The sequence below is a fragment of the Chelonoidis abingdonii genome, chromosome 14 (assembly GCF_003597395.2).
Source record: "Chelonoidis abingdonii isolate Lonesome George chromosome 14, CheloAbing_2.0, whole genome shotgun sequence".
Classification (NCBI taxonomy): Eukaryota; Metazoa; Chordata; order Testudines; family Testudinidae; genus Chelonoidis; species Chelonoidis abingdonii.
This window is the reverse complement of record NC_133782.1, coordinates 32,778,751-32,799,961: the sequence shown is the minus strand read 5'-3', so window position 1 is coordinate 32,799,961 and position 21,211 is coordinate 32,778,751. Positions and strand designations below refer to the sequence as shown.

The window sequence follows — 21,211 nt, the reverse complement described above, 5'->3', positions numbered from 1 at the left end:
AGAAAAGCTTTTAATAAAAGAAAGTAAAAATAAGAATTCTCTGTAAATCCAAGATGGAATATTACAGGGTCTTTCAGCTTATAACCTTCTGAATCCCTCCCAGCCTAAGCATACACTTCCAAATTAGAAATCCTGTGTGCAAGCAAAACACATTTGCAAATAAGAGAAACAATCAAAAAAGACTAACCCCAAAACCTTTACTCAATACTCAGCTATTTTGAATATATAATTAGAGGAGCTGTAGGTACGTAGGGTTGCAGTTCCTTCACACTTCTATTCTCCACCAGAACAAATGTCATTCTTCAACAAAACCCCCTCCATGTTGAAGAACCGAACATGGACTTACCACATTGCACTGAAAAGATTCCTGGGCCACAAGGATAACAATTGAGGTATCTTGTCCCTGAATTCCAAAAGGAGAGAAATTCAGGTTGGTAACGCCAAAATTGGCACGATTTAGTAATCCATCGAAGCAATAACCCAATTAAGCATCTGTTTCAATGACTCAGTGGTCCAGGCCTTTAAAATTGTTTTGGTGCACCTGACAACCTGAGGCACAGCAAGGTTTTCAATGACTTCCGGCGACTAAACGAAGTATCCCAGTTTGACACATACCCCATACCTCGCATAGATGAGCTAGTGGACTGTCTGGGTAATGCCCGGTATTTGACTATTCTAGACTTGACAAAGGGGTACTGGCAGATTCCCCTTGCGGAAGACGCAAAGGAGAAGACTGCATTCTCTACACCAGAGGGTCTTTTTCAATATACTGTCCTCCCTTTTGGACTACATGGGGCCCAAGCTACTTTCCAGTGCCTCATGGACAAACTATTATGCCCGCATAACAGTTACGCTGTCTACTTGGATGATGTGGTCATTCATACCCCAGACTGGGAAACCCACCTAGAGAAGGTGGAGGCAGTCCTTGATACCTTCAGGCAAGCTGGCCTTACAGCAAACCCTGCCAAGTGCGCTGTAGGGTTTACAGAGGGCAAATATCTTGGCTACATTGTGGGAAAAGGTCTGGTAAAACCCCAAGTGAACAAGTTGGAGGCCATCCAAAATTGGCCCCGACCATGTAGCAAGAAACAAGTCTGGGCATTCCTAGGTGTAGTGGGGTATTACTAATGATTTATCCCCCACTTTGCCACAAGGGCAAGCCCCCTGAGAGACCTAGTGAAAGCCCGTGGACCTGATCTGGTGAGATGGTCTGACGCAGCAGAGGAAACATTCACAGACCTACGGACTGCCCTCTGGATAGGCATGTGTAGGTCCCATGGAACTTGAGAAGTGTGTTGTGGAGAGTATTAATCATCATAGCAATGAAGACATGTCTGCAGGTTTTGCATCTGTTGTTCTGGCAGGTTCTGATGCCGCTTTGAGTTGTTGTATCATGATCCGTGGGGAGCCTGCTTCTGATGATGAGCTTAGTGAGGTTTGAAGGCCAGAAAAGGGGTTCAAGAAAGATTTCTTTCAGGATGTAGTCCCCATCAAATATAGGTTGTATCTGTTTGATGATACCTCATATGGATTCCAATGTGGGGTGATAGGTGACAACTAGGGGTGTGCAGTCAGAGGCTCTTTCTTTTTCTGTATTGAAGCAGGTTGTCCCCAGGTATTTGGGTAGCCAGTTCCATGATGCAATCTACTTCTCTGGTGGATTGTCCTTGCTTCGTGAAGGCAGTTTTAAATGTGTTAAGGTGTGTATCCCTGATTTTCTCCTCAGAGCATAGTCTGTGATATCTGAGTGCCTGGATGTAGATAACAGATTTCTTGGTGTGTTTGGGGTGGTTACAGGATCTGTGAAGGTAGGGGTGGTAATCCATGGATTTCTTGTATATGGTTGTCTGCAGTGTTTCTCTTCATGGACTATTCTGGAAAAATGCCCCACAAAATCAATGATATACTTGAGATACATGGATGATATTTCCATCCTCTGGACAGATGACAGACTCCGTCATAGATTTCCACCATAACTTTAACAACCACCATCCATCCATTGAACTCTCTCTGAACACTCTCACACCAGCATCAACTTCCTGGACACCACGATCAGCTTCAGCAGTGGGACCCTACAGACAGTTATGCACAAGAAACACATGGATCACCACATCTACCTTCAGAGATCCAGTAACAGTCCCAGACATGCCAAGAAATCTGTTATCTACAGCCAAGCATCAGATACCACAGAATATGTTCCCGTGAGAAGGTCCAGGATATACACCTAAACACACTTAAAACTGCCTTCACTAAACAAAGACACTCCATCAGAGAAGCACATTGCATCATTGAATGAGCCACCCAAATACCCCCAGAAGAATCTATATCAGTAGAGGAGAAAAAAAAACCCTCTGACTGCACACCCTTAGTTGTCATTTACCATCCCACACTAGATACATCGTATCATCAAACGATAATGCCTGATGCGGACTACATCCTGAAAGAAATTGGTTCCAGGCAGCTGGGTGTGTGGGAGACTGTGCATGGCAGACTGGAGGATCCCGGCAGTGCAAGCGGCAGGTGCGGTGACAACACTGCTGGAGCAGTGACTGCAGTTAGTGGTGGCACCGGTGAATGCAGCAGTGTTTCTCTTTGTTCTCGGTCCTGGACTACTTGGGAGCTGCAGCAGCCAAGTCGACATGTGACTTCTCAACCAACTGGGCCTGGGTCAGAGAGGCAATGCTGCATTTAGGGGCAGTCCCAGACTGGGATCTGTCTGTATGCCCTTGGCTGTGCTTCTTATGGTCAGAGCAGGGCTTGTCAGGCAGCGGCAGTATCAACAGATACATGGGCACAGTCTCTTCCACAAGGAACTTACAGAGACAAAGTTCCCTGGCTTCCTGTGTTCGGGTTGGGAACAAACGTCAGATGGTGCAGTGGGCCACAGCATGGGCTTCGCCAAGGCAGTAGAGGCACTGTTGGTGCTTGTCGCTCTCAGAGAAGGAGCGCGGGCACAAAGCGCAGTTTTTGAAGCTGACTTGCCAGGGCATAGTCCCCAGGTGGGGAAGTTCCCCCAATGGGAGAAGTCTTAAAGGAAACCTAACTAATTACAATATATTATAAAAACAAGAAAAATACTACCTGTAACTATGTACGCAAAGGCAGAACAAACTATCAACTCTCTTAGCTAGGCTAAGAACGCGGAGGAACAGGGGTTCCAACTCTGCCCACGTGGCATTAAGAGGGAATTGGAGTGGAGTCGATGCACACAACCTCTTATAACCTTGGCTATGGATACAAGGACAATGCATGATGCACATCTGGGTCAACAGACTCTGCTACAGAATTGTTCCTGCTCTGGCATATGATGCACATGTGCACACACCTTTGGAATCCATATAGGGGCCATCACTTGAAGAAGAAAGAGGCCTCTATCATAGCAGGAGTCATGTGTAGGCCTACTGTTATTTTAAAATCCTTTTCTCTCATTAAGCTGTTACTGCTGTTCACAACAGACCACAGAAACAGTTTGGGTCACTCTGTTCATCACAGCTCCCTAAGGGAAGAAACACAGGTTCCTACTCCAGTCAAATGTGGTTGGAAAACAAGGACCCGGTCTGAGTGGGGGAAATCACAGGACTCCACTCACAGAAGTGAAAGCTAGAGGCCTCAGATCTGGAGGGGATGCATTCAGAGAGACCCAAGATGGGGACAGGTGCAGCCAGCCCTCATCTGGGAGACCACTGTCTTACGCGTCTCTTAGCATCCCAGCTGTCCTGTGTTCCCTCCCATTGCGTATAAGGCAGTGGCACAGGAGACTTGGCTTCTATTCCTGGTTCTGCCATCCACCAGCTGTGGCCCCTTCACTGCCTTGTGTCTTCCCTGGCCTCTCTGTCCAGGGCTGGCTCTGGCTTTTTTGCCACCCCAAGCACAAAAACCAACCAAACAAAAAAACCTGTGCGGGGGCCAGAGCAACAAAGAGGGGGGAACAAACCTACCAGCCAGCTGAAACAGCAAAGGGGGGGTGGGGGTGGGAAACCTGCCGACCGGTCAGAGCAACGAGGCGGGGTGGGGGGCATGAAACCTGCCGGCTGGAGCAGCGAAGGGAGAGGTGGGAAACCTGCCGGCCGGTCAGAGCAACAAATGGGGTGGGGTGTGAAATGAACCTGCCGGCCGGAGCAGCAAAGGGAAGAAAAAGCCAAAAACCAAAATGAAAAAAAAATACCTGCAGGGTGGCGAGTGCAGGGGGACTCCCAGCCCTGCAGACCCTGGGCAGCAGTGTGCACACCCCAGCTAGCAGGGGGGGAGGGGAGAGAAGGGGGCACCAGGGCTTCCTTAAGTGGGGAGCTCGCCATGCGGCCCCTCCCCCCGCGCCGCCTGCTGGGAGGGCACCGCGCTGCTCTGGTGGGCAGGCAGGGAAGGATGCGGGCTGCCGTGCCTGGCTTGCTGCAGACCTGGCACTGCTCCCAGCAGCTCCCCTCCTCCGCGCCGCCGCCCCCTACAGGCAGCAGGAGCAGTGAACCAAAAAGAAAAAACCTGCAGGGGCAGCGGAAGCAGCGAAGGGGAAAAAAAAAAAAAAAGGATTGGGCGGGAAGCCACCTCTTGGAATCTGCCGCCCCAAGCACCAGCTTGCTCGGCTGGTGGCTGGAGCCGGCCCTGTCTCTGACACAGAGGGATCATGGTGCTGAGCTCCTGTGAATGGCTTTGAGATCTGTGCAGGAAGATCACTGTTCCATCATTTAATATCTTCCTTAATGTTACGGGGGAGCGACATTAGTGAAGTGCGTGGGGGAGGCTAACGTGGGCAGAGTGTCATGCCACTGAGCATGGGGAGGATAGGAAAGGGACCTGGAAAGACTTGGAACTGGTAGAAAAAACCAAAGGAGGTTCAGCTTGGGAGTCTGCAGTGAATGCTCCTGGGAACACGGTGCTGCCATCCCTAAGCCCAGCCCCCACGCAGATTGTCACTAGAACCTCCCCCCATGTTATTTCTCATTCCCCTTTGTTTATGCTGCTGCCCATAATTTTCATTGCACACAGAGTTGTTCCTGTCTGATCCAAAATGAACTCATTGTGAGGGAAACACAGTATCAAGAACAGCCTAGTAACTCAGCTGAGGGGGCTGCAGGGCTGCACTGGAGATCCTTTATGTCTACGCTACAGACTAGTGAGATCTGCACCTACCCATCACTTTTCTTAAAGAGGTTCCCCGATTTCTCGGTCCCATACTGCTTGTTCCCCTGCAGCTGGTGCATGTTGTACCGTAGCTGCTTGTTAGCAGAGTCCTAGTAGACAGAAAGAGATAGCTGTTAGTCCATGCACATCTCTTCCTAGGGTGACTCCTCCTGACTGGGATATTCCAGACTGGCATCTTAGAAAGGTCTCATCCAGGGAGGAGATGTCATGTTAATACAGAGTGCAGCGAATGTCGCAAGAACCAAACTCAGAGAGCAGTGCCCTGCCCAGGGAGCAATCACAGATCGAACCAAGTGGTACAAAAAGCCACAAATCGCTCAGTCCGCTCCATAGCACTGCCCATTCCCACGCTGCGCACAGAAAGGGAGAGGGAGCCCGGCCCTGGTTCCAAACACTGCAGGGCAGTAGTTACGGAAGCCATTTCTGCCTAGCCGCTCTCCGTGGCCATGGGGTGTGTGGGAGGGGACATGGCCACATCACACAGACACCACGGGAACAGGCCCCTTGCGGCAGCGGCAGCAGAGAGGCCAGTGACAGAATAAGCCCTGGGGAGGCTGCCAGCGTGCTGGATACGTGAGTGGTCAGGTTTGGAGCTCCTGTCATTAGAGGGGTGCTTAATGCTAAAGGGAGTAGGTGGGAGTCTTACCAGACGGGTGTTGGAGGGCTCCTCCCCCAATTCTAATCTCCCTGGGCCCTCTCATCTCCTCATCTTCCCACAGCCTCTGGCAGGGGATACTGCTGCTCCCTCTGGGCTCATCTCCTCTCTCTGGAGTCCCCACTCCCCACAGCTAGGGCAGTCTGGCATGGCCCAGCCTGGGGATGCTGCATGCCCCAGACTGCGCTGCCCATTGGCATGTGCACAATCCCCAGGGAGCCTGCAAAGGGGGCGCTGCCAGGGCTGCAGGTGAGGCTGTCAGGATGGTCTGCCCTGGGTGAGGCTGTCAGGACGGGCTGCCTCGCAGAGGGAGGCAGTCAGCAAGCTCAACAGGGAGAAACCACAATAACACCTCAGCCTCAACCTACTCCCCTGGGACAACCAGGCATCTCCAGCAGCTGGGTCTGTGTTGAACAGGAGGAGCATGTTGCCAGGACAGCAGGAGGGGTGAGGGAGACAGGCCCTCCACTTCCCATTCCCCAGCTGCTCTGGGAAGAGTGGGCTCCAGTCCCCAGGGCTGCAACTCCAGCACCTTCCAGGCACATGAAATTCACTCACAACATCCAACCCACAGCCCCCAAAGGAGAACTCTGCTGTGCCATGGATAGAGCAGAGGCCTCACCATCCCCTTGGCCCCTCTGGATTTGAGCTAGGAGAGCTGCTTCCCTTTGGCCTCATAGCATCCTGGGGGAGTGGGGGGCCGAACCTACCTCACAGGGCTCAGGTCATAGCCAGGAACGAGATCGACTTGCCACCCTGCACATACATCATTCCCTGCATGGGCTCCAGGGATGCTGTGCAATGCACAGTATTGGACCAGAGTGACTGCTCTGATTGGTTGCTCCCCACGAATACTCTATCAGGCAGCCATAATGGCAGCAGCTAGGAAGGGGGACACACTTTACCTCTTTCTGCTCCAGTTGTAATGCTGTTTTCAGGTGATCTCGGAGGGAGCACAGCTGCTGCTTCTCCTCGTCCTGCCTGACCTTCATCTGAAAGGCATCACACCACAGCGATTCACTCAAGCAGGGGAGCTGGATTGTACTTTGCTTCTGTCTGTACATCCCACTCATTCTCTTAGGCAAAACAGGCATTTCTCTCCCACACCACATAACAAATGAGTTCCCATTCCTGTGGGAAGCACCATATTGAAAGCACAGTCCAGGCTGAGGTCGTCCCACCCCGTGCAGCACCACGGCACAGGGCATGTAGTATTGTATACAAGCTTCTCCAAAACCCCATCTCCTCCAGAGCAGCTTGGACAGAGCTATCTGCAGGTGGAGGGAACAGCAGTGTTTCCTCAGTGCTACTCAGCTAGGACAAATGGAGCCTGGTGGGTGCATAGTGGCTATGATTTGGCTGCATTATATAAACAATGTTTGGTCAGGACAGGTCATCATTACAACTAGCTGTTTATGTTTCTGAACCAGGCATTGACTATCCAGAAGTCTGAAGCTCAATATGGTCATCTCTTGAGATGAGTCAGTAATGAAAGCAGTCAACAAGATCAAAAGTTCAGTTTGCCAGAAAATGAGAGTTAATTTTCAATGGGCCTGTAGGGCAGACGCATAGCTGAAGGGTTTGTGTGTTTATAGCATTAAGGGACACTGCAAGTGCTGTGTATTATGCCTTGTTCTCCATTCCTCAAGTTACTGATTGTGAATAGATTGTATTGAGACAATGTATTGGAGGGATTTTTAAAATGTTGTTTGTATGAATGTGCTACAAATGTAAAGAGACCAAGAGTGTTAAAAGAACTGGCACTGAGCCGAATCTGGAGAACCCACCTTGGGCCGGTGAGGTCAGTCTCCGTGCAAAACATTAAAACCAGCCAGCTGTATATCTATTAAACTCAAAATTACTGGGAGAGAAGAAACATGTAAGAAAGGCTGCAAAGTTACCTGCAGTGTTACTGAGGGCTCAGCACTAAAGATCAGTACTCCACCCAAATGAGGATTGCAACCTCATCCTCATCAGAGAGATATAACAAAAGCAGTGCTTTGAAAAGATGATAGGAGCATGGAGTATATAGTAGCATCCTCAAATCTTTTCATGAGCTGTATGTACTTATCCTAGCTATCAAGCCCTGGGAAATTTCCACTTAGCCTTTAAACCTTCTCTACTTCCTTAGGGGTAGGACTAACATTTTTCAGATTCCCAAAAAGAGGATATTGTTGGAGAGGGGAGAAGGGGATGCTGGGGAGAGAGGGAGGGAGAAAGGGGTTGGGGTATTTGGCGGGGAGGCTGCAGCCCCAGCTGTCAGCCCCCCACGTGGGGGTGATGGGGAGAAATCTTGGACAATTACTAATATTTTAAAAATCTACCCGAACAGAGATTGGCAGACCAAAACCGAGGTCATGACCCAGAAAAGTTGGACATATGGGAAGCCTCCTTAGGGGTAAAAAGAGACTTTAGGGGGTAGACATTCTTTCTGCAGGGCCCATGCCCCCTCTTGCCTTGGTCCCTAGTGAGCTGGCGTTATGATGGCGTTATGATGCATACTCACGCTCTGTAGCTCAGGGGTGAGCTTCTCTATAAACTGCTTAAGCGTCTCGGTTGCCCTTAAACATTCCTGAAAAAAACTAACAGGAGAAGCGAATGTGAGAGAATGGTTTGAACTAAAGCTCCTAGCATTGGCAGTGCTGCATGTGAACAACATGCCGCTGTGCACTGCAGTCCTTAGGCCTTTGCTTTGCTGTGTCATTATTAACCCTTTGACCTCACACACCTTATCATTATCAGGACCCCCAGATTCCCATAATAACCAGTGAGAACAAACGGAGGAGTGAGAAGCCAGCACTCTAACTGCCTTGTATTGTACTGTCAAACGCAAGTACCACGTCCTGTAACTTGCAAGACAGACGCAACCGTAGAGCCCTACGGCTACACCATCTCCAGAGGGAGAGGAAGCTGAGCATGTTACCACACCGGTGGAGGGTGACTGCAGGATATTTGTTCACTGCAAAATAAATCAATGTCTAGGTCTCCTCAGTTAAACTAGGTACCCGGCAAAGACAGGGAGGACAGGGAATAAAGACGACCGATCACTCTTACTTGAACTGAGCATTGCAATGCTTGATGTGGTTCTGCAGCAAGTCCACTCCTTTCTTGGTTTGAATCTCATTCACTTTGATCAGATACTGAGGGGAAAACACACCCAGGAGTTGGTTCTTGTTACCTGCTGGGTTCTGCATTGTTTACTTATCATCCTTTGTGTTGCCATGACTTGTGAATAACATGATTTTGGCTCCCACTACTGCAGTCCTGCCATTTTGTGCTAGCTATAGACTTCCTGGGAAGCAAGCCAGAGACCAGCAAAGACTGCCTAACACAGTGTTGTGTAGCCTAGTGGATGGTGCACTGATCTGTAAGCCTGGAGATTAGCCCCAGCTATTCCACTAGCTCCTATTAACACTTCTGTGCTCTTCGCAGCTCTTATTGTGAGTCAAGCTTTCACACAGATTCACTGAACAGGAGTGAGGCCATTTAATGCTAACCCAGAGCTCATACTAGAAGGCCAAATCTCACTTACTTTGCCACATGCCTCAGACTATGCATGTCAAACTAGGCTCTTGTGTATCCCACGCTAACACACTGTGGCTTGGTTAATCTCTAGAAGCTAGACCACATATAGAGTGTTATGACTCCGCAACACTTCCGTACTGGACAGGCCTGGTTCTTAAGGTCTGGTGTCAGTGACTCAGGTGTTTACATCCAGAGCTCTTGGGTTCAAACCCCAGAGATACCCCAAACAGGTGGTGTTACATTTAGCTACCTCATCTGTAACCACTACACCACAATCTATTTTCAGAGCCAGAAATAGAAACCAGGAATCCTGATGCCCAGTGTTCCACTGTCTCACAAATATTTGGGCAACCCACTGCCTGTATGTGTGTTGTGGCTCCCTATCGGACGGTCCAGCATAGAGAACAACAACATATAGGCCCCAGTTACTCCTGTAGTTAATGTGGAAGTGGTCTGTGTTGAAGGCTTAAATATGTATGTATAACAATTAGTGGAAGGACTCTGAAGTAACTACTGGAATGACTTTACATTGCAGAACCTTGTAATTAGAAGTGAATCTGGATGCTGTGCTAGTTTATTTTACTGTTGCATGCATTTGGCTAATGAGAGCTGGCCCTTTAAGAAGAGAGAGTGGCTGACAGTGTGTTTGAGATTAGGAGTGCATGAGAGATTTTGCCTGTGTGCAGAGAAGGGAGACCCAGCCTGTGTGAGCTCCAAAGTGGCTGGAATGTGAGTTAATAAACTCATCTTTCCAGAAAGCAGCCTCCTCCTCCCTCTCCCCTTCACTCTTATGAGGGAATGGATGATTGAGGGTGTTGCTACAGACCTGTTTGCCTCTGGCTGGCTGGTTTGAATCCCACCCAGTCCAGCAGGGATATAAGCTTGCTCCTTTCTAATGGTAGCAGCTGCTGTATGGAAGTTACCTAACACATCCTGGGTTTAGTTGCTTACAACGATGCCAAACTTGAACAAGTTGGGCTGAATTTATTCATGCCGAATATATGCCTCAGGCTCAATAATTTTGGAAAGTTTCAGCAGAAACGGTGTTTCCAGGGATGAGGTCAATGACAGCTAAGTAATTTTAACAATACTGACCAGCTTTCCAGCCTTTTTAATGCATTGTATTTCTTATGATGTGCAGTGGCAGCAGGAGACAGGCCCAGCCATGAGGAGCATCCAGCCCACACAAAAAAAGAGAGTCACTGAGTTTAAGGCCAGAAGGAACCACTCAGATCATCAAGTCTGACCTCCAGTATTGCACAGGTCATCGCCTCCACGCAGCGCTCACATCTGAATCCCAACACTTGAAATGAGACCAGGAAGAGAGACAGACCCACCCCAGGAGGGGCAGGGTTAGAAGACAGGAGCAGAGTGCTGGGCAGCAAACAGAATGGCAGGGCTGGGGTTTCTCTTCCCTTCTGGGTGGCGGGTTTTTTTCAGTTCAGTTCTTTTCTTTTTCAATTTTTTTTGTGAGGGAAGGGGAGAAAGGGTCGGCTTAGTTTATTGCTGTTTCTCTGACAAGTATTATAGGGGAGAGGAAGGGAGGGGAGAAAAGAGCAGGGGGAGGGAGAGAAGGAAAGGAGCCTGGGGGCCACTTGAGAGTCAGACTGTGTGATGGGAGTCAGACTGAATGAGGAAGGGGTAGGAGGGAGCTGGGGCAGGCAGCCAAATCAGCACAGGAAGAGTGCTCATAGCAATGCTGCAGATAGCCATCTGGGGTCCTGGGCAGGGCCAGTGCAAGGAAGTTTCGCACCCTAGACGAAACTTCCACCTTGTACCCCCCCCAGCCCTGCGGCCTGCGGCAGCTCCCGCCCCCCCACCCTGAGATCCCCCCCGTACAGCAGCTCCCCCCCGCCCTGAGGCACCCCCCCACACAGCAGCTCCCTCCCCGGGGAGCCATGCAGCACCTCCCCACCCCAGCTCACCTCGGCTCCGCGTCCTCCCCGAGCATGTCGCTCCCGCTCTAATTCTCCTCCGAGGCTTGCCGCACCAAACAGCTGATTGGCGCTGCAAGCCTGGGAGGTGGGAGAAGTGGAGCAGCGACCACGTGCCCGGGGAGGAACCGCTGTAAAAAAAAAAATTGGGGGCACCGCTTTTTGGTGCCCCCAAATCTTGGCATCCTAGGCAACCACCTAGTTCGCCTTACTGGTAGCACCGGCTCTGGTCCTGGGACATCATCTGTGTCTGAGGGTACGTCTATACTACCCGCTGGATCGGCGGGTCGTGTTCAATGTATCGGGGATCGATTTATCGCATCTCGTCTAGATGTGATAAATCGATCCCCAAATCGATACCTGTACTCCACCTCAGCAGGAGGAGTAAGCAGAGTCGATGTGGGAGCAGCAGCGGTCGACTTGCTGCCATGAGGATGGCCAGGTAAGCCAAACTAAGATATTTCGACTTCAGCTATGTGAATAGCATAGCTGAAGTTGCGTATCTTAGTTTGAACCACCCCGCTAGTAGCCCAGGCCTTAGGGCCCCAGTAGGGTTGCCAGATGTCTGTTTTTTGACCAGAACACCAGGTTGAAAAGGGATCCTGGTGGCTCTGGTCAGTACCGCTGACCATGACATTAAAAGTCTGATTGGTGGCACAGCAGGGCTGGCAGGCTCCTTGCTCTGCTCTGCAGTGCAGCTCCCAGGAAGCAGCCTGCATGTCCTGCCAGCTTGGGCCCCCGAGCGCCAGCTCCGCAGCTCCCATTGGCCAGGAACCACAGCCAATGGGAGCTGTGGGAGTGGCGCCTGCCAGCAGGGGTGGCATACAGAGCCACCTGGCCGCTCCTGAGCTGAAGAAACATGCCAGTCGCTTCCCGGGAGCCACCTGAGGTAAGTGCCGCCCGGACCCTGCACCCCCTCTTGCACCCGAACCCCCTGCTCCAGCCCTGAGCCCCCTCCCACACCCAAACACCCTCCCATGCCCCAACCCCCTGCTCCAGCTCTGAGCCCCCTCCCACACCCAAACACCCTTCCGTGCCCCAAACCCCTGCTCCAGCCCTGAGCCTCCTCCCACATCCAAACACCCTCCTGCGCCCCACACCTCCTGCCCCAGCCCTAAGCTCCCTCCCCCATCCAAACTCCCTCCCAGAGCCTGCATCCCACACCCCCTCCCATAACCCAACCTCCTGCCCCAGCGCTTAGCGCCCTCCCACACCCTGAACCCTTCCATTCTGGCCCCAGCCCAGAGTCCATACCCCCTCCCATACCCCAACCCCCTGACCAGCCTGAAGCCCCCTCCTTCACCCCAAATCCCTCATTCCTGGCTCCACCCCAGAGCCCACACACCCAGCCAGAACCCTCACCCCTCCCACTCCCAGAACCCCTCAGCCCTAGCCCAGAGTCCCCTCCTCACACTAAACCCCTCATCCCCAGCCCCATCCTGGAGCCCTCACCCCCTCCTGCACCCCAACCTCCTGCCCCACAAATGAGTGAGGTTGGGGGGAGCGCAAGCGACAGAGGGAGGAGGGATGGAGTGAGCTGGACAGGGTTCAGAGAAGCGGTGGGGCCTCGGAGAAGGGGTGGGGTATGGGTATTTTGTTTTCTGCAGTTAGAATATTGGCAACCCTGGGACCCAGAGAGGCCATGCCCTGTGCCTGTTCCTATTGATGGACTTTCTCTGACCCCAGGGCTGGGATTTCCTCCCTGGAATTTCTTTCTTTCTCAAGGGAGTGGGGACACCACATGATCCTTGGTACCATGCCTGGGGGTCCCTGCATAGTTCTGGATCCAGGAGCGCTGGGTGAGCCGTAGTCCCAGCTGTGCACCAGCCAGTGTGCCAGAATGGGGGTGCCAGGGAGCAGTCTTCAAGGTGTGTGTGTACCATAGATTCATATTGTGGCATATGTTCTGTTTTCTTATCTATCCCTTTCCTCATGGTTTCTAGCATCTGGTTAGCTTTTTTGACTGTCACTGAGCAGATGTTTTCAGAGAACTATCCACAGTGACTCCAAAATCTCTTTCTTGAGTGGCAACAGCTAATTTAGACCCCATCATTTTGTGTGAATGGTTGGGATTATGTTTTCCAATGTGCATTACTTTGCATTTATCAATAGTGAATTTCATGTGCAATTTTGTTGCCCAGTCACCCAGTTTTGTGAGATCCCTTTGTAACTCTTACAGTCTGCCTTGAATTTAACAATCCTGAGTAGTTTTGTATCATCTACAAATTTTGCCACCTCACTGTTTACCCCTCTCCATTCTGAAAACTGACCATTTATTCCCAGCACAGATCCCTGGGGGACACCACTATTTACCTCTCTCCAGTCTGAAAACTGACCATTTATTCCTACCCTTTGTTTCCTATTTTTAACCAGTTACTGATCCATGAGAGGAGCTTCTCTACTTGCTTGTAAATTCACTGAACGTTCCATTGCACCGAGCATGCTCCCTGACCCCTCCACGCTACATTTAGATGGCTAGGACAAAGGCTATACCCAGGGCCCCATGGGGGCTTTCTCTGGATGCTTCCAGTTCCCCATGCAGGGGCAGCCAGACGGGGGACTCCAGGGACTCAGTGGGGGAGGAGGAGAGCATTTAACAAGGGGGAGTTACATTTAAGAGGCAGCAGGGAGCATTAAGGGGAAGGGACAGGCTGTAGCTACAGTGGAACCTGCCTGCTGCTCAGAAAGGACTAGAGGTTTGGGGGTGTTTAATGAGGCGCTGGGCAAAGCTGACAAGGTCTGAGGAGCACACGAGTCAGACAAAGCAGCTGTTTGGAGGTCAGCTGCTTTGGGCATTGGCAGCACACGTCTCCCACATTTGGGAGGCTGGGCGTGAGTGCTGGAAGCTCCCAAGAAGTGGCGGGGGGCACTGGTGTCCAGACCGTGGCCCTGCCGCCTACTCTGCCTTGAGGATTTGCCCCCTCCCCTGAAGCCACTCCACCCCTCTCTGCCCCCTCCCACCCCTCACGCTTCTTCACCTCCTCCCTGAAGACCCCCACCAACTGCTCGCACCTCTCCGCCCCCCTACCTGCCCACCACTCGGCGGGTGGAGAGGCATGAGCAGCAGGCGGGGCCATGAGGGAAGAGGATGAGCACAACGGGGCCTTGGGGCAGATCATGGGCGAGATGATGGCACCAGTTTGGTGGCAGAGCTCCAAAGACATGGGTTGGTGGCACCCGCCTGTTTGGGGAGGCTTAGCATCCCCTAGCCTCTTCTACCCGCCGCCCATGGGGAAAGGAGAGGGGATGGGCACAGTTGTCATTTCTGTAAATTCAACAAGGTGTCAGACTACAGGAAACAAGGCATCTGGTCAAAAATGAACATTAGAAACATCTCTGTGCCACGCAAGAAGCTGAAAAGCAGCCACCGGGAGCTAGGCTGTCTGGCAATGGAAGAGGCCTTGATACAACCCCCACAAAAACATTCAACTGGAGTTAAAAAACCCTACAACAATGTGAGAATTAGGGGTCTTCCTCTTCAAGAGTTTCCCCTCCCCACCCCCAAGCCACTCTGCACCTTTGCTCCCATGGCTGTGACTTCCAAGTTCACAGCAGGTGAGAGCTGCGGAGAAGAGGCCGGTGCTGCTCAGTGGAAAGGGTCATTGCTCTAGGTGCTTGTGATGCCACTGCTCCCTCCCACCCTGCCTTACCTCACACATGTTTAACTGGAACATCCTGCGCTCCTTCTCCATCTCCTCTGCGATCTCCCCTCCCACCACCTCGCTCCGCACCAGCCCGTGCTGCTTCGCCAGCTCCCGCTTCTCCTTCTCAATCTTTGTGCTTGAAGAAAAGGAAAAAACACCCTGAAAGGCTCCCTCCGGCCAGGCTTTATTAGAATCGGCTCCCAGGGAGCCTGAGTAAACAGGACAGGGGGCAGGTCAACTTACAGTTTATTCTCATAGTCTTTCCAGGCTTTGTCAAAAGGCTTTTTAAAGTCCTGGTAAGAGATGGGTAAGTGCTTAGTTACAATCACCCTGTGCAATACACCCCCTGTTCCTTACCCCTGGCATGGCAGAGCTTCCTACGAATACTGCTAGCCTGCCTAGTCAGGGCCCAAATGTGCACTCTAGCTTGTTTGTTAAGGCCATGTCAGCTGCCCAGCTAGTAAGTCAGCTTGGTCTGTGTGTCCCATATAGTGGTATCCTATGGATGTGTCATTCTGAACCTGCAGGGGCTGGAAGCTGTGCAGGGGACACCAGAGTGCTCTGTACTGCTACCCTCTCCCCCTCGCCTCCATGCTGCTGGAGTGAAACTGTCGCACTCACCAGCTGGAGAATCTGTGTCATCTCACTCTGCACATCGCTGAGAGCGAGTTCCCCTATTGCTCATGCAGCATGCACAAAAGCTAAAACAGGAATATCCCCAAAACACGCACACACACACAGACCCACACAGACCCAGAGCCACACAGACATATGTTCACACACATGTGCACGCAAAGATACACAGGCACATAGATTTTATAGACAGACGGGACTATTGGATCATCTAAGCTGACCTCCTGGCTAGCATGGGATATTCAGTTTCACCCCATTACCTCTGCATTAAGCCAAGTAATTCGTATTTGGTTAAAGGATGTTCCAGAAATGTACCCAGTCTGGATATGAAAACACCAAGAGATGGAGAATCCACCTCTTCCCTTCGGAGTTTGTTCTAATGGTTAATCACTCTCATGGTTACAAATTGGGCCTCATTCTCATTTTAATTTGTTTGGCTTCAGCATGTAGCTGTTGGTTCTTGTTCTGCCTTTCTTCCCTAGGTTAAAGAGCTCTGTAATACCTGGTATTTTCTCCCTAGGAAGGTGTCACAGATCCTAGCTAGCACCCCTTCCTGGCTGCCCACTAGTATTGCTGTGAGGGAATCCAAGCTGTGCTGTGGGTTTCCAGGGGGTTTCAAGCTCCTGGAGCCTGAATGGAGCCCAGCCACTGCCCAAATCTCAGGGTCCCTAAGCACACTCTTAGGCCACAGACTTTCTAGCTGGCAACCCCTAACTGTTGGAACCTGCTGTCCAGCTACATAGTTCCTCTGGGTGCAGTGCTGACCCTTCAGACTCCCCTGTACTCAGACACCCCTCTGCCAGAACTCCACCCAACAGCAGGAAGCTTCTGCTTTACAGTTCAACTCTTTCAGGGGCAGACAGCAGTTGTGAAGCAGTCAACACATGCATATGCACACACACATTTTATTCAATATATCAACTCTACGCTCTTTATACTTAGGCCTGGTCTACACTACAGAGTTAGGTCAGCATAAGGCAGCATCCACACTGCAGTGGTGCTCCCACTGATGTAAGTCACCTACTACATCCACTTAACTCCACCTCCATGAAAGGCACAGCATTTAGGTCGATGTAGTTAGGGTGACAGTGTCCACACAGACACTGCGTTACTTACATCGCCTGTTGTCAGCCCCGCACCCAGCTGAGTGCCATCTGGAACCTCCATCATACCCTGGCAGGGCTGTCAGCACCAGAGCAGCGCCCCCAAATCATCACTTTTCTCCCCCTTTCAAAAGAGAACAGAGAAGAGGTACATGACAAGTACTCCAAGGATGTTCTGCCCACCCTCCCCCATTTTGACAGCACATCTGCTTTACTTCTTATTAATTTAAACTTCATACAGTCAGTCAATAAACAGATAAACAGTTCCAATCACCACACCAAAACACAGTTTCATGACAACATTATAGGTCAGTTCCCAATTCCTACCCCCCCTCCCTTGGGGTGAGGTGAAGTGTGTTTGCTTCCCCCATCCCCCTCAGGTTTAATTACACCTCCACTGACCAGTGTGAAACCACAGATTAAGGGGCAACTTTCTCCCTCCTTAACTGGAGGACTCCACCCAGTGGTTGCTTCACACCTCTCTAGGGCTTTTCCTACATTCTGCCAAGCATCACTATTTGGCAGCACTCTTTACTATCCAGAGTCACCCTCATTCCAGGGGAGTGCTGACACATCACCTTTCAGCTATGCCTCAGTTTCCCTGAAGAGTTTTGAAACCTACTACCAGTACCTAGTTTCCTTGCTCTCAGTGGAGTCCTAGGCCACAATGTTGCTTAGCTGTCCCAGTATCCCACAGCTAGAATCATAGAATATCAGGATTGGAAGGGACCTCAGGAGGCCACCTAGTCCAACCCCGTGCTCAAAGCAGGACCAATCCCCAGACAGATTTTTATCCCAGTTCCCTAAATGGTCCCCTTGCGGATTGAACTCACAACCCTGGATTTAGCAAGCCAATGCTCAAACCACTGAGCTATCCCTCCCCCCAGCTATTAACATTCTGTCCCAGATCCTAGCAAATGCCTCTTCCTGGCCTCCCCCTGGGATTGCTGTGATGGCAATCTCAGCCTCTGTGCTCGGGATTCCCAGAGGTGTCTCAAGATCCGGGAGCCTGAACAAAATTCACTCATGGCCCCTGTCAGAGAAGGAATTTATATACACAAGACTTATTAAAAATTAACATCAGTGAGCCAGAGAGCTCCTCAGTCAACACTTTTAGGCCTTTTGGGGGCAATATTTATCCCTAGCTGCTGCTGCTAACATCCGCCTCAGTTACTAATGGACTTGGAAGATATTTCTTCATCCTCATGTGACACAAGCACATCATCCTGCTTCTTTCCAAACCCAGAACAGAAATATTTATTGAACACTTCTACCTCTTCTGCATCATTAACAATTTTACCATCTTCATCTAATAATGGGCACGTGCAAACACAGATATCAACACAGAGCAGCACAGCTGAAAGCAACACACACTTACACACATATACCAAGGGTCAATTCTCCACCACTGGCAATTTTTCAATCAAAATTGGATGTTTTTCTAAAAGTTCAGTTCTACTTCAGAGAGGAATTAATTCAGGGAGGTTCTCTGGCCTGTGCTATACAGGAGGTCAAACTAGATGATCACAATGGGCCCTTCTGGCCTTGGAATCTATGAAGCTAGGAGAGCCATGCACACCCAGACATACCCATAGCCACCATGTGGACACACAAACACACAGTGGGGTGAGGTGCCTGGGAGAGCACATGTTAGAGACCACAGGGGGTGGGCAGGAAACACCAGAGGAGGGGGGGTGAAGAGGCCAAAGGCCATACCAAAGAGGCCCCACTGAGAGGTCACTGTGGATGTACATTTGCCTGGGGAAGGCCACAAAGGGCATGATTTGACTGGTGAGGATGCAGAAGTTTCCTGGGAGGCCATGGGAGGTGCACACTCACCCCAGGGGAGACCCTGCTGGGATGTCACAGGAGGTGCATACTCGCCCTGGGATGCCCCACTGAGAGACCATGTGTGCCATGCACTCACAGGGGGGCTCGCTGAGAGACCATGGGTGCCATGCACTCACAGGGGGGCTCACTGAGAGACCATGGGCCATGCACATGCCTGGGAGCTCCCTGGCACATCACAGGGGACACGCACTCACCTGGGGGCTCCCTGGCAGACCACAGGAGACACACTCGCCTGGGGGTGCCCCTGGCAGGCCATGAGGGAAACACACTCACCTGGGGGCTCGATGGGAGATCATGGGGGGACACGCACTCACCTGGGAGCTCGATGGGAGATCATGGGGGACACACACTCACCTGGGGGTGCTCCTGGCAGGCCACAGGAGACATGCACTCGCCTGGGGGTGCCCCTGGCAGGCCATGAGGGAAACACACTCACCTAGGAGCTCAATGGCAGATCATGGGGGACACACACTCCCCTGGGGGTGCTCCTGGGAGGCCACAGGAGACATGCACTCGCCTGGGGGTGCCCCAGGAGGCCATAGGGAACACTCACTCGCCTGGGGGCTCAATGGGAGATCATGGGGGACGCGCACTCACCTGGGGGCTCAATGGGAGATCATGGGGGACACGCACTCACTTGAGGGCTTCCTGGGGGGCATGGGACACTAAGGTTGCCAGCTGTCACAGAAACCCAAACACCTATGCCCCGGCCCTGAACTGCCCCTTCTGCAAGGTCATGCCCTGCTCTTTATCCCACTCTGCCTCTATCGCTCGCTCTCCCCCACCCTCACTCACTGTCAGTGGGCTGGGGCAGGGGGCTGGGGTGCAGGAAGGGGTTTGGGGTGCAGAATCTGGGAGGGACTCAGGGCTGGGGCAGGGGGTTGGAGTGTGGGACATGGTGAGGAGTGTGAGCTCTGGGAGTGAGTTTGGGTGCTGGACGGGGCTCAGGGCTGGGGCAAGGGCTTGGGGTGCAGGAGGGGGTGAGGGGTGTGGGAGGAGGTGAGGGGAGTGGGCTCTGGGAGGGAGTTTGGCTGCTGGATGGGGCTCAGGGCTGGGGCAGGGGGTTGAGGTGCAGAAGGGGGTGACGTGTGCAGGTTCTGGCTGGGCAACGCTTATCACGGGCAGCTCCCGGGCAGCAGTGCAGCAGGGCTAAGGCAGGCTCCCTGCCTGCCCTGGCCCCATGCCACTCCTGAAAGCGGCTAGCATTTCCCTGCAGCCTCTGGTGGGGCAGAGGGCTCCATGCGCTGCCCTTGACTGCAGACACCACCCCCGCAGTTCCCAGCCAATGAGAGCTGCGAATTCGGCGCTCGGAATAGGGGTAGTGCACAGAGACTCCCTTCCCCCTCCCAGGGCCTGCAGGGACGTGCTGGCCAGTTTGGGGAGCAGCATGGGGCCAGGGCAGGCAGGAAGCCTGCCTTAGCGTTGCTGCACTGCTGGACTAAAATCTCCCAGTTTGGCTTCAGTATCCTCTGGGAGATAGAGCCTGATTCCGGGAGACTGCCAGCAAAACCAGGAGGGCTGGCAACCCTGGAACATGCACTCAACAGGGTCTCCCTGGGAGGCCCTGGGGACATGCACTTGCCCAGGGGCTCACTGGAAGGCCATAGGGACACAGTCGCCAGGGGAAGGGCTTTCTGGGAGGCCATGCACACTCAGTGCAGGAAGGTGAGGGAACTGATTGGGAGGCCATAGGGGATGCTCATGCGGTGATGTAATGGAAAGCTATGAAGTATTTGGGGGTAAACAGGTTCCTTTGTTCCTGGGGGATTCCCATGACACCCCTTGGTTCAGCAAAAGAGCTGTAGGCAAATTGGGTCAGAGAAGGGGGAGGAGTGAAGGGGTGGGTGGGGACATTGCCCTGTTGTCAATCACATCTATTCCTGCATCCTTCTCAGAGGCTGGGGCAGGATGGAGAGCGGCAGCGGCAGGTGGCCCTGGAGACAGAGATGGAGTTTTCTGGAGGGCTCAGGAGCACTGCTGTGCCCAGCTGCTCCCACAGAGCTCAGAACTCAGCTCTTAGCACTGCTACTGCCTGCTGCTAGTGAAACTCGGGGGGGAGAGCAGGGAACATCCTTCAGCTGGTGCAGCCCCTCTCCCAGGGCCCATCCTGACAGGCCCGCTCAGCATCTACTCACCCCTTTGAGTTCTTTTAAGTCTCTCTTTACCAGCGAGTCCAGGGAAAAGTTAATGTTGTGAGACAAGCTCTGCAACTGGAAAGAAAGGAGAGAGACCCTGAAGCCTGCGTTGTGAGTGCCCCCAGCACAAAGCCAGGCAGCGGGTCTCACCCACTTGGCAGCCTGCAGGAGGATCCCCCTCAGCGCTCTCGTACTGGACAATGGCTCCCTGGGGAATCACTTGTCTTACAAATTCTGTTGATTGCCATCTTTTCCCTTGGGCTCTGATTCTGCAGCTGGAGGACAAACTCAGCCACCTCCACCCCACCTAGAGCAGGCAGGGTGTGGAGGTGTCAGGAGGAGCCCTGTCTCGTCCCATGCACTCTCAGGCATGTGGAACAGGGGCTGAGACTCCCTTGCTAGTTCTTCACATCGTGTGAGTAGCTCAGAGGTTGTGAGGGATAAGCCAGTGTGCATGGGCAAAGGGCAGGGTGGAAAATATTCTCCCACAACCAAATCCAAGGGGATTTTCACCAGCCTTCAGTAATGCATATGTCTGTCTCACTCCAAACACAGAGCTTCCAGAGCAGTTCAGACAGAGAAAAAGAGTTTGATA

At 52.1% G+C, this 21,211-nt stretch overlaps 1 protein-coding gene across 1 annotated transcript in view; it reads right to left on the bottom strand.

Moving 5' to 3' along the window:
• The window catches only part of LOC116816900 (arf-GAP with SH3 domain, ANK repeat and PH domain-containing protein 2-like), a 114,000-nt gene that overhangs the window by 66,206 nt on the left and 26,583 nt on the right, over nucleotides 1-21,211 (bottom strand). Inside the window, exons 4-10 of the mRNA XM_032766532.2 lie at nucleotides 20,617-20,691; nucleotides 15,138-15,187; nucleotides 14,901-15,030; nucleotides 8,846-8,931; nucleotides 8,298-8,373; nucleotides 6,697-6,783; nucleotides 5,125-5,225 (exon numbers count right to left, since the gene is read on the bottom strand). Coding sequence (XP_032622423.1) covers nucleotides 5,125-5,225; nucleotides 6,697-6,783; nucleotides 8,298-8,373; nucleotides 8,846-8,931; nucleotides 14,901-15,030; nucleotides 15,138-15,187; nucleotides 20,617-20,691 — 605 coding nt within the window. The remainder of the gene's footprint in view (nucleotides 1-5,124; nucleotides 5,226-6,696; nucleotides 6,784-8,297; nucleotides 8,374-8,845; nucleotides 8,932-14,900; nucleotides 15,031-15,137; nucleotides 15,188-20,616; nucleotides 20,692-21,211) is intronic.